Source organism: Opisthocomus hoazin, chromosome 7 (genome assembly GCF_030867145.1).
Source record: "Opisthocomus hoazin isolate bOpiHoa1 chromosome 7, bOpiHoa1.hap1, whole genome shotgun sequence".
In the NCBI taxonomy this organism is placed as follows: Eukaryota; Metazoa; Chordata; class Aves; order Opisthocomiformes; family Opisthocomidae; genus Opisthocomus; species Opisthocomus hoazin.
In genome coordinates this window covers 24261884-24274883 of record NC_134420.1, presented here as the reverse complement: position 1 = coordinate 24274883, position 13000 = coordinate 24261884, and the positions used below count along the sequence as shown (strand labels likewise).

Below are 13000 nucleotides of genomic sequence, written 5' to 3'. Positions count from 1 at the left end.
ATATGTTCTTTTAAGTATTAGAGCAAGGGACACATTCCAAGTGATGAAGATTTAAGCATGACTGTAGTTGAGTTTATGGTCCATATCTAGGCTGGTGCATACATTTATTTTTTTAATTCTGTTCCATGTTTCAGCTAATCAGTACAATTTCTAAATGGAAGCTTAGTGATAACTGCAATTATAAAATCTCTGTGGTGAGGCAATTATCCCTGTTAATTGCTAAATCAAGAAACTTTATCAACATGATTTAATCTGAATCAATTCCTAATATTGCCTATTAAAATGTTCACTGGAGGAAAGATGTGCCTAACTCATCTCTAGTGAGAATTAGTTACGGCAATGCTAACTTCTAGCATCATTTCTTTATTTAAAAACATGGTATCTCAGTCCTTTTGTGAATGGTGAAAACTGTTCTACATTCAGAGGCAACTGGTTGCAATCCAGAAACTGTGAAAGGAAAACAAAGAGACACAAACAGAAAATTTATAAACGTATGTGTATTTATATAAGTATACATATATATGTAAATAAAATAGCTAGGATGTAAATGGGAATATTGCTAAACTATGCTGGAATGATATTTTTGCTTTATTCTTTTACAAGCAAACTTCATATGCTTTTAAATGATACTTAGCACAGCTGGTTATAAAGCTATCGGAGTGATCGCTTTTATATATTATTATTATTATTACTTTGTGTTCTTTGTGCCTTGAAATAGGGAAACACCATTGCATCAACTTTACTCATCCGCATTCAGCAAGCAAAAGCTTGACATCTACCCAACCAAGAAGCCAGCGCTGCCATTTGGAGACCTGCCCCCAGGGTACCAGCACCTGCACACTCAGCTCCAGTATGAGTGCATTTCCCCTTTCTACCGCCGCCTGGGTAGCAGCAGGAGGACTTGTCTGAAGACAGGAAAATGGAGTGGGAGAGCCCCTGTGTGTATTCCAAGTGAGTCTCCAAGGGACAAAAACTGCACACATCCCTGGGTGGATGGGGGAACGGGATGTGTATTCATCTTAGGTAATTAGGGAGTCCCAGCGGTGTAGGCTGCCTATGCTTCCAGCTGGGAGACAGCAGCGACAAAGCTTGGAGGATACATGGCTCTTTTTATCCACTGGTAGAACTTGTGCAGTTGATGGTAAAGGGATCAAGCTTTCAGCACTGTAATTTGCCATCAATTTTTCTACTCTTTTATTGAGCAAAAGGTGTAGTGAGTTTGTCTCATGATTTAAAAATGTCCTTCTACTATCACTTCATGTTTTCCTGTGTTATTTACTGCAAATATGATTCTTCTTTCACCTCTATACTTTGGCACACAGCTGACGAAAACATCAAAGTTTAAGCAATAGAATGGAGAGTCTGCATTTTAAAGAGGCTTTTCCCTCAATATACCCTGCTAAGGAAGGGTTCATATTGCAAACTATAAGTCCAGGTAAAATCTTATCCATACCTAGTGCACAGAGTAAGTCAGGGTAAGAACATCACAAGATCTGGTACAAGCCAATACTGACATCAAGCAAACTGTAAAATGTAGCTCCTAATGTCAAGCAAATTTTTGGAGTTCTTGTTTGTGGTTCTGCTTTGAGATCATCTCACGTATTGAAAAGTATTTAATTCAATCCTTTTCACTATGAGCATGCACACACTACATCCTGGGAAAAAAAGTATGTTCTAAAGGAGACGAAAAAATGTGATCACATGATGTAACTCTTTCAACTGAAGTAAACCTTTCCTAATACAGGCGATTTTACCTCACATCTGAGACCAGGTAATATATTTCCAGAGCTTTTTCTTTTCCGCCGGATGGCTGCTGATTTAGATGCATTTGCTTCAAGGTTCTTGTTGCAAGAGAAGTCTGTTCTCATAGGCATGGACTCACCCGTGCTAAGGCCAGTTCTAGGAGACGACCTAATAATCACTCTGTGACTGCCTAGGGTGAATTTTAGTGCACTGCTGGCTTTACAGTGTTTTATTATAAGCAAGAATCAGGGGTATTCTTTCCATTTCTTTGTGCAGTCATCTCGTTATAGTGCAGCTTGATAAGTTTGTAATGAATATTCACCTGCTCAAGTGCTAAATCCATTCCTGCTTCCACCAGGAATTCAGGTAATAATGGAAAAATTAAAAAGTTTTTTTTAAAAGTTATATAAAATACTCTTATATTATAATTCTGAAGGTTGGAGGCAGTGGTTAATTAGAAAGCTGTCCCTTATGCTAACCATTGCAGTTTGGTTTCTTTTGGCACATCCTAAGCAGGAATCAAGAGTGATATTCAGATTCTTTGGTGAGGAACAGGCGTCACCTCATTCTTGGCTGATGTTTCCTCAGTCTGTGGAAAAGCAGAAAACATGACCCTTCAGAAGACAATGACCTCTACCAGGTGGCCCTGGCAAGCGGCAATCTATCGGACGGCCAACGGGGTGAAGGAGAACAGTCTCCGGAAAGGGGCCTGGATTCTTATCTGCAGCGGGGCCCTGGTGAATGAGCGCACGGTGGTGGTGGCAGCTCACTGCGTCACTGACCTGGGCAAGACTGTTGTGCTCAAGACAGCAGAGCTCAAGGTGGTTCTGGGGAAATTCTACAGAGACGATGACAGGGATGAAAAGACCATCCAGAACCTGCGGGTGAGTAAGTCTGCTGGGAGCGGAAAATGATGAGCACAGACAGATGCTGATCACATCCATCTTGTACGGGGAGAAAAAGGTTATCCTTCGAGCAATATATTGTTTCACACACTGTTCTTTGAAATGCATATCTAGAGACTCAACTGGCAGAGCTGTCATGGCACAGGGTTCATTAAATTCCCCTGTCACTGTCCAACTCATATGTTCACCCCCTAACACAGATCACAAAGAAAATAGCTCAGGTTACATGGGCCACGATGTCTTGAGTGATATTGCCAGACAAAAATTAGAAGAGGTGCCAGCTACTCATCAAAAGTGATTAGCGTAATTTATGAGGGAAACACTTGTGCTCTAGATCCTGGTTTGATGCCATGAGCTCATTTCACGTCTCAGCCCCAGCGCTGTGCAGCTCTAAACTCAAAAGAAGGTTGTGTCTGACTCCAGCATCTCAGAATAGCATCTCAGGCTCACCAGACTGGGTTTTTTTTTTCAAGTAGAACTAGGAAAGTTGAAGTCAAAATGAGGAGACATATAGCAATTTTGGCTGTGTCTGTCTCTTTGTCTGGAGTGGGGAGGAATGTGAGTTAATTAATGGATTTTATCCAAGAAATCATAGTTAATTTGATCCCTCCCCACCTGCATTTTTAGTTTATTTCTTTCTCTAATTCCAGCTTTTTCAGACATTTCCTGTAAGGAAATTTTTTTTTTCTTTTAAATGTTTCCTTATAAGAATCCTATCTGTTCTTGTGGTGTTTCATCAAGGTAATGAGCAGTAAAAGTTTGGCCTCAACATTATGTAATGTATTGCTAGTATTTTTTTTGGTGGGAAGATGGTTGAATTTAAATAAGAAGATAATATTTCAATTCAAAGCCCTGCCCATTCAAATTCTACAGGCTGAAGATGACATGGCAGGTGAAATCTTTTCAGCAAACAGTGGCAAAACTTGAACTGCACATTAACTCCCCATTTTGCTGAAGGAAATGCCCTTGACTGCTTTTCATTAGGAAGAGTTTCATGCAATAAAAACCGTCCTGAAATCCAAGCCAAAAAAAAAGTCAGAAGATGCTTGATCTCTTTGCATGCTTCTCATTTGTGTGAGCACTATGGTGAAAGAACAGTTTGGGAGTGGAGGGTAGAGGAGAAGTATGCAAAATAAACTAACATGCATTATAGTATAGAAAGAGCGCTGCTGACTTGCTGTTGCTGTTAACTCTACAATCCTTCCTTCTCTTTCCTCCCCAGATTTCTGCCATCATAGTGCATCCCAATTATGACCCTATATTGCTTGATTCTGACATAGCCGTCATAAAACTCTTGGACAAAGCCAGAATCAGCAGTCGTGTTCAACCCATTTGCTTATCATCTTCTCATGACTTGACTTCATCCACAGAGGATCTAAAAATAATGGTTACTGGCTGGAAGATACTGGCCGATGTTAAAGATCCCGGATACAAGAATGACACAATCCGCATGGGAGCTGTTCGGATGGTGGATTCACTGTTGTGTGAGCAACAGTATGAGGATAATGGGATACAAGTCAGCATCACTGACAGCATGTTCTGTGCCAAACAAGACCATACAGCCTTTTCTAATATCTGCCCTGCTGAGACTGGTGGGATTGCAGCCATAACTTTGCCAGGAAAAGCATCTCCTGAGCTAAGGTGGCACCTGATGGGATTAGTGAGCTGGGGTTACGATAAAACTTGCAGCCTAGAACTCTACAGTGGCTACACCAAAGCTCTTCCCTTCAAAGACTGGATTGAGAAGAACCTGAAATAAAAAGCCATGTCTGGAAGTGGCATTTTGTAACTACCATAATATCTCTCTCAGTCTCTGCTGCTTTAGGATTCTCATCCCAGTGGTGAGCCGCGTCTGGGATAAGGTTAAGGCAGACAGCCTGGTAGCTTGTCCTGGGATCAGATGTTCCATCAGCCTACTTCTACTTAACCCATGACAGAGGGTCTTAGTGCATGAGAAGTTTTGCCATATTTCACCTGTCTCCCCTGGTGGGAGGATGATGCTCTGCTCCTGAGTCTGACATACAGAAACAGGACAGCAAATTCTGACTGAAATTAACCTGTAGCGTGGAGTCCCCTAGAGAAATCGACGGCAAGCCTCTCCCAAAGACCTGTGTGACTGAGCGGATGAGGAGGCTGGAAAGAGCAGCCTGAATTCATTACGAAGGATGCGCTTGTTATGGTATGTGCTGTCTGTATTGCCATACTACAATGTAATCTTTTTCCCTCCCAAGTACTTTACACATTTAAATAAACCATGATTTTTTTTTTAACCTACATACCCATGTCTGACATTATTTGGATTCCTTGTTGCTTTATCTGTGTCACACTCTAGGGACTCCCTACTGCCCTTGTCCATTTGCATGTGACTCTCTCTTGGGATGCTTCAGGCACACCGTAAGGCAGAATAAGCACAAAAATCAATTACTACATAAATAACAAGATTTTTTTTCTTTTACGTGAACTGTTGCAATGAAATGTACAGGGGAGTTCTCTCCCACATTGTGTTCTGAGCAGATGAAAACGTGAAACATACTATTAAAAACATTTTTCCATGTCGATTATTTCAAAGACCTACGAAAACCTCAGGAAAGCTTCTGGTTTCTGTCAGTTCACATACTTTTGTGGCAAAACAACTCCTCTGTAGCTCTTCAGGGTGAAGAATAATGTCCAGGTCTCACACCTAGTAGAGGCTTTTCTTGCCTGGACTCTTTGACATCAAAGTGCAAGATTCTCCCATTGGGCACATTGTCTAGCGGAGAGACTTTGGTCTCCTCATGGTCCCTACTCACTGCTCTTTCACTAAATCATTTGCTGCTCAGTTGTGGCTAAAGACTAGAGAGGAGCCCTAGAAACAGTTAGGGGACAGGAGAATATCTCCCATCAGTAAGGACTCCTGGAGAAGTCACCTGTGACACCCTGGAATTTTTAGGACCTCCAGATTATTGCAGTGCCCAAACCAGCTGACAGCAATAGCTGGATGTGAAGGCTGGGGCTCTGATGGAAGGATTTAGTAGTCTCCCCAAGAAGGACTCAGACCCTGAAGTCATGTTCTGCCTAGCCTAGTGCATGGCTATGGCAATTGTAAGCTAACAAGGCTGGTCTCAGCTCCTGATTCTCTGGGGCTGTGAAATCTTCTTAAGAGTTTCTTAGCGTTCAGTAGTTTCCACCTACTTTTGAATCTGAAAATTGCTGCTAAAAGGGCAATTAGTATCGGAGGTCATTCCATGTAATTTATTTTTTGCTTTCCTGGGCAGAAAGACTTAACGTGTTACACTTTTGCACTTTTATTATTTTCACTGGCAGTAGGACCAGGTGATGTTGCTTGAATCAAAAAGTTTAAGGGCTAGAACCAAAGTGTACCGCTTCTTTTTATCTCGTTTGTCTGTCTCCTGCCAAGAGATTATGCTTGGCCGACAAACTACATGGCAACAACAGCAACAAAAATTCTGAATTAAATGTGAAAAATAAGATGTGTTTCATTCCTTTGCTGGGAGGAACACGTGCCAGTGAATGTGTGGTACTCCTCTGCTGACAGGAGGGGTTAGAGAAGATTCGGTGACAGTTCTGGAGAAGGGCAAACTTGCAGAAAGTCAACATGGGTTTCTTCCTAACACTATTGACGAAGAGTGAAATGAGAAAGGAGTAGAATTGTTTGTTGGAGCCTGGCTTGCCTGGTCAGAGCTCTTCCATGGTTCCATTAAGTGAGAATCTCTACACCCTAATGCTAAGAGCAGTTCTAAAACAGAAATCATAAAGGTCTGTGAGCTGGTTCTTTTCTCAGTCACGACACTGTGACTGCATTGCTCTCCGTAGCATTATTGTTTCCCGCTGCTGCAACTGAGAGAGAAGAAGAGGCCCTACATGTTTTTTTTCTCCCTCTAGGATTTGTCCAGTACAGGACTAGGCAGTGCACACTGATCTGCAAAAGTCTGCATGAATTCCAGCCTTAGCCCTCGCTCTTCTCCTTTTACTGAAGGTCAGCCGTGCCTAGTATTTACCGACCCTCTGACTGCTCCTCAGCATTGAATCCCGTCCCCGTTTGGCTTCAAACCACTCACAGATCTGGCAACGGAGAGCTCAAAGTTTCTGGGCTTGGGCAGCAACCACATAGCTGCTCACTGGCTGTATTTCACACAAAAGTGTATTCTTCAAGAGAAACTTGGAATTCATGGACTGAGAATCACAGGAGGAGGTTGCTACAGCTGTGTGTGCACAGCGGAATTCAACCCCCGCTTCTTTTTACAGTCGTGAAGCTCTTCAAAGGAAACAGAAGCAAGAAAACAGCCAGGCTTCTCTCCACCCCAGGATTCGATTTTAGCATCGTCCTTTAGAGAGAGGAATTAGCTGCAGCCTTTGCTTCTGCTTCTGGACCTCAGTGATGTTGGAATCCTGGATTCAATTCTGGCTGATCTCTAAACGCAAACACAATGTTTTATTTCTGCTGTTACAGGACACAATGTATTCACATGTGCAGGTGGGCAGTCACACCAGCATCCCCAGGAACCCGTACCAGGTGTGGTATTTGCAGGAGCTACAGATCAGCTTGTCCCCTCCCGCCTGGCGGGTGACCCACAGCAGCTCCTGCTTACGGCCTGTGCGGAACAGCAGTCTATAACGCCAAGAGTGAGGGAAAACAGGGGAAGAATGGTTGAAAAAATCAAACTGTGAATTGGAATCGCTAATCCCTTTGAGAGCTAGGGTCTATTTTTAAGATGCAAAACTATTCCAGACATCTCCTTCCGAACAGGTGAGGATCTGTGCCATCTGTCGCAGAAAGGGTGTGAAACAGCACAACCTGGGTGGCAACACATCTTCCCTCCGAGGAAGAGAGCCGAGCCTTCGGGAAAGGCTGCAAAGAGACTGCCCTGAAAATGAGAGAGCAAAGCAGTCTCTGCGTTCTCACTCACTCCAGCGGATTTATACTTCTCCCTCTGCGTGTTTTGGGGGCTGGGGGTGCATTCAATCACTTCCAACAGCCAGGGCGTTAGCTGGAAGCGGGCGTACCGACCTGCCAGCCTTCCCAGCCGTACCTTCAGCGGCTCCGCAGAACTGCCCCGCTCGCCCCCTTCCCTCGACACGCCCGGTCCGTGCTGAGAGCACGAGACAAAAGATGGGTGTTTGACCGGGAGCAGGGGACGTGCGCCCAGCCGCGCCCTGCCGCTCTCACGGGCAGGTGCGGGAACCGGCTCGGCCGCAGGAGCGCTGCCCCGGGGGGAGCGGGAGCGCTGGCGGGGCCGGGCAGCCTCGGCCGGGCCGTGTGTCCCCGCGGCCCGGCAGCTCGGTGCGGCGGCCGGGAGCTCGTCGCCTGTGGGAGGGGAGCCCGGCCCGGGGCCGCGGGCAGCGCCTCAGCGGGGGAGGCTGAAGCGAAGGCGCGCGGCAGCCTCGCGGCGTGGCACGAGGGTCCCCGGGCGGGACGGGGCCTCGCGGGCTGACGGCGCACCCGGCGCCCGCCACCGCGTTCTGGAGAACTCCGGCGGGCAGCGCGGTGAGGGGAAGCGTCGCGCCCGGCCACCCCTCCGCTCCCCCGGGGCCGCCGGGGCAGGCCGCGCCCCCCGGCCCGCGTTCCCGGCGGGGCGGGGCGGGGCGGGGCCGGGGGGCGCGGCGGCGGCGGGCGGTGCAGGTAGGGCCGCGGCGCTGGGCGGTGCGGACGGGCGCGGGGAGGTGCCGCGGGGGCCCGCGGGACGGCGGCCTCCTCCTGGGGCCGCGGGGGGCCCGGCGCGCCCGGGCGCTGCTCCGCGGCCGGCCTGAGGCCGCCCGCGGGGGCGACGCCGCCGGTCCCGCAGCGCCGGCAGGTGGGGCCTCCGCCTCCCCGGCAGGGGGCAGCACCGCCCCGCGCCGCCAGCGGCTCGGGCCGGGGCCCCGCGTCCCGCTCGCCCGCGGCCTCTCGGTCCTGCTGCGGCCGGCAGCCGGGCCCGGGCCGCCCCGGCGAGGCAGGGCGGGTCCGGCCTCGGAGGCGGCCGCCGCGGCGTGGCGGGGCAGGTGCCTGGGCTGCGGGGGTGCGGCCCGGCCCGGCGGGCGGGGAGGACGCGAGGGGCGTGAGGTGGCAGCCGGACACCCGCGGGTGGGGGGGGGAGGGTTGGGGTGGGATTCCCTCCTTCCCGCCGCCCGCAGCCGGAGCCCCGGCGGGCCCGCTCGGCGCGGAGGGGCGGGCCTGCCCCGAGGAGGCGGCGAGCTGGGCAGGTCGCGGTCGGCAGCGCCCGGCCCTCCCCCCGCGAGGGGCTCTCCCGCCCCCCCCCCCCGCCCCCCCGCGCTCCTGTCAAGGAGCCGTTGGGGGGATTTATAGGAGTAACGACGGCTCGTGATGTCAGCCCGTGCCTAAAATAGAGAGGGATAGAGACGGCAAATCCACGGCTCGGGGCTAAACCTCCCGCTCCGTCCCCCGCCCAGCTGCAGGCGCCCCCGCCGCGCACACACGCACACCCCGCGCACACCCCGCGCACCGCCCGCAGCCCGGGGGCCGGGACCTAGCCCAGGCGCGGGTCGAGGCGGGCGGGGGGCAGCCGGGCGGCGGAGCCGGCGGGTCCTCGCCCCGCCGGCCCCCGGGATTACAAGGAACCGCGGGCTCCTTCTCGGGCGGGAGCGAGGGCTGTCCCGGCGAGCCGGCCTTCCTTCGCGCCCCGGGGCCCGAAACAATCCCTTGGACTCTGGAGAAGACGGGGGCTTTCGGGACCATGGCGTCGACCGAAGGGTGAGGGGACCGTCGCTTGGGAGGGGGGACGGGAGGATGCGGAGCGGGGGGCGGGGGTGTCTCCGGCGTTGTGCTCTCGGTGACACTTCCCTGTCATCTGCTGCACTGTCAGTCCTTGCCCCTCGCCGTTCCCGAGCGGAATGATCGGGAGGCGAGAGGAAGCGAGAAGCAGGCGAGCCCCGTTGAGGAGAGGCAGGGAGAGAGAGAAGGAAGAATTTCAAATATGAGCCACTGGAAAGGTTTTGTTTTTCCTCCCATCACTTCTTCGTTTAACCCCTGGAGGGCAGATCAAGCTCGAATCACCTGCCTGGAAGGAGAGTTAGAGCGCATGGCTAACTCGGAGGTGGAGGGGGGAGCGGTCTCCTAAATACAGTAATAATAATCAATAGTTCGGAAAGAACCGAGGAGCTGTGCCCCCCACACCCGCCTCTTAAAAAGGCAGCAAACAAATCCAACTTCTTGAGGAGTTTTGCAATTTTGCAGTTTTGTGCCAAATGCGTTACAGTGCTAGCAAGATAAATGCTGGGAAGGGCAAACGGTTATACAAGAGGCTTTAAAGAAAAGCAAGCACGGTTCAGCCCTGGTAGCGTCCCTTGGAAGAAAACCTTTCTCCCTGCCTGTGACGGGATTGCAAGGACCGGCCGCTTTGTCGCTCCGATGGGGCCGGGGGCTTGCTGGGTTTACAGAGTGACTGGTGTTAGGAAAGAAAAGAAAATGTTTCTTTGATCTCTGGTTGCCCTCTTGTAATACTGGCTAGTATTAGGCTGCATCTGGTGTGAGCCTCCCCTTTATCCCTGGATGTTGTCAGGTTGTATCAGCATGATCTGCTCTGGATAGGACTCTCTTAAGAATAGAGTGCAAAAGGAAGCTCTGTTTATATTACTTTTGTGTCTCTCAGGCTGAAAGACTTGCTGAGCTGATTTAAATAACCCAACACCTGTCTGGGAGGGTGTGCACGCAGGTGTCCCGTTACCTGGACAAAGGAAGGAACTGTCTCTCTGCGGAGCAGCCCTGAGCAGTTGGCTCAGGAGGAGTGGAAGGTTAGAAGGTATTAGCTTTGGCTGCCTGAGAGAAAGGACAGTCCCCCAGGTCTGGCAAAGAGCAAATCTGTGGGGTGCTTCTGGCTCTCTGTGGGGCTGTTACAGAGGTAACTAACTTACTGTTTGCTACTGCCCAGCCTTTGCGGGGAATTTCTGCTCCAGATTTGTACATTCCTAGTTTGGTAGCTGTCCAGCAGTTTAATCTGCCCTGTAGTGTTTCCTCTGACAATGAAATCACTTAACTAGATACTGTCAACGAATAATTGGAGCCACGAGGAAGAAGCTTGGAGATGGAGGAATCAGCCTACATCTGTAGGGTTGCAGCGCTGTCTGTTCTGCCCCTTCTGTATCCTTGGACTACCCCAACTTTCGCTCCCCTCTGCGTGCTCCGGTTTTCATTCCCACAGAAGGCAGCTGTAGGGGTCTGTGCTTGTTTCGGACGGGTGGGGGAAAGTGGGATCTGTTGTGCAGGGGTTTAGTAAGAGGAGATGTGATGAGAGGTGGCTGTGTTAGAGGGATTTGTCAGCTTGGGGTGAAAGGAGGTTTCAAACGTGTGTAGGAAGAGAGGTGCTTTTAAAATAAGTTGGCTGAGCAGGTGGGCTAAAAAAGATCAGAGCACCAGAAACAGAAAGGCTTCAGTAGATGCGTGCTTTCGCTTTCCTTGCTGGACAGAGCTAAACTGTCAGGAGGAGAAAAGAAACAGTTAGGCTTTGCTTTCAAACTTTTTGGAAAACTTACCTAGACTAAGACAACTGAAACTGTTTATTTGGTATGATTCAACTAGTGCTCAGCAGTAGCTGAAGGAGGTGTGGAAAACAAATTGAGTGGGAAGCATTTCACTTGTCAATCCCTATTTACCAGTGAGAACCTCTTCCAAAACTGAGCTGTCATCTTTCCCTCCCCTCAGGTAAAAAGCTGAGGATAGAGATAAGCTTTACACTCTGGCCTAAAGGTCAGCAGGGAAAGTGAATACTGACCAGACCTTGTTCAAGAAAGGCTTTCCACCAGCACCGGCACAGTGGGAAAAAGGCAGCAGAAGGTGCCCGTTGCTGCAAGCAGAGCAGTGTGCATCAGGCACACACAGGTGCGTGGAGAAAGACCTGCTGGAGATGGGGACAAAGTGCACTGCAGGTTTATGACTGGTGGCGTTTGGGGTGTTCAGATAGATGCGTTTGCTGAGATTTGAAGTATATAAAGGCTTTATTGTGGTGTGATAGAACTACTCCAACCACAGTAATTTTTGCAGTGCGTTATTTCTCTAACAGGGGAGCTTACATAAAATCTCTGAAGTGGGGATGTGACAGGATACTTGGGGAACAACAAAGGCCCCTGTATATACACAGAGGAAGGCAAATCTGTATTCCGTTGTTAAAAAGTAGTGGTCACTTAGAGCCAGGATTTGCTAGGAGAGATTTCCTTGCCTGCGCCTTTCCAGTCATTTCTTTTTTCTATGAATGTCTTACTTGGTTAAGCTTTTCCATGTACGGAAATCTGCTGCCCAAATCTTTCCGTTCCAAGAGGATGGTGGACAACGGGAAACTTCAGTCCGTTGAAAATGAGAAAGGAAATGTCCCCCAGCATGGCAAAATCAGCCCCATGTGTCCTCTGGATCTACCTTGCCGTGGTTCCAGCTAGCGGGGCTGTGTCTTACTGTTGAATACGCTATCTGTATCTTGACTGTCAAGCCTTCCTTTGACAAAATCCCCTGATACGGATCTCATTACCAAGATGGATTTTTGCTGTTTAGCTGGTGCTGAAAACAGAAAAGATCTAGTTCAAGGAGGACGGGCTAAAACCAAGTATTGACACTGTTCAGGGTTGCTGGTTTTTATGTTCTCTGTTTAAACATCCTCTTCTGGCCATGACTGCAGACAGGGTGCTGCTGGGAGAAGGACCCTTCTGATCTATGCCAGCATCAACTTCCGTGAGTCCTTAGTGTGGTTCAAAGATCCGGCAACATTAGCTCACGCTCACAGATTGTGGTGTCTGGCATAGGGCTTAATATGTGGTAGTTTTAACCTATGGACCCTTACTGTAGCAGAATATTTAAGTATTTCATTTGCTTTTACAGAGTCTAAGAGGACCTAAAGGTTAAATGAGATTGACTCTGATCCAGCTGATGCCCATGCTTGCCTTCCGACCCTTGAGCAAAGTCCTGAACACCTTGCTTCCCATGGTTCCCTTATGGCTCTCATCCCGCTCTTTAGTGTCACTGTTTCAAACGGGGAAGAATGCAGTACCTTGATAGTTTTTTTAAAAAAAACCCACCACATTTGTGTAACCTAGAGGTAGGATTCAGATGTTACATCAGCATGCGACTTTGTAACTCCGATACTAAAGCTTGAATGTTGAAATTATTTATTTTATTTTACCTATTTGAGTGATGCTGTTTTAGGTACTCTAAAAATCTAGAGGCTTGTTTGTATTTTGCATACCTTTGAAGAGTGGGAGTTTCAGGTGTGAAGTCTGGGTTTGGGTCTGTTCCTTCAAGCATGCAGCCACTAGGAGACACTCTCACTGCATCTATAGTAGTCAATTAAGCAGAGGTAGAGCAGGTGTCTGAGCTCAACAGGTGTGCAGGTCAGCTTCAGAGCGGTCCTGCCATGGCTTTGGCCAGGCAGCCC

The 13000-nt window shown here is 49.2% G+C and overlaps 2 protein-coding genes across 2 annotated transcripts in view; both read left to right on the top strand.

The window, feature by feature from the left end:
- The window catches only part of PAMR1 (peptidase domain containing associated with muscle regeneration 1), a 59759-nt gene extending 54841 nt beyond the window's left edge, over positions 1-4918 (top strand). Inside the window, exons 10-12 of the mRNA XM_009935243.2 lie at positions 719-951; positions 2332-2627; positions 3871-4918. Coding sequence (XP_009933545.2) covers positions 719-951; positions 2332-2627; positions 3871-4407 — 1066 coding nt within the window. The 3' untranslated portion in view covers positions 4408-4918. The remainder of the gene's footprint in view (positions 1-718; positions 952-2331; positions 2628-3870) is intronic.
- Positions 4919-8937: 4019 nt separating this feature from the next.
- Positions 8938-13000, top strand: part of SLC1A2 (solute carrier family 1 member 2) — a 95645-nt gene continuing 91582 nt past the window's right edge. The window contains exon 1 of the mRNA XM_075425084.1: positions 8938-9336. Within this exon, the coding sequence (XP_075281199.1) occupies positions 9320-9336 (17 nt within the window). The 5' untranslated portion in view covers positions 8938-9319. The remainder of the gene's footprint in view (positions 9337-13000) is intronic.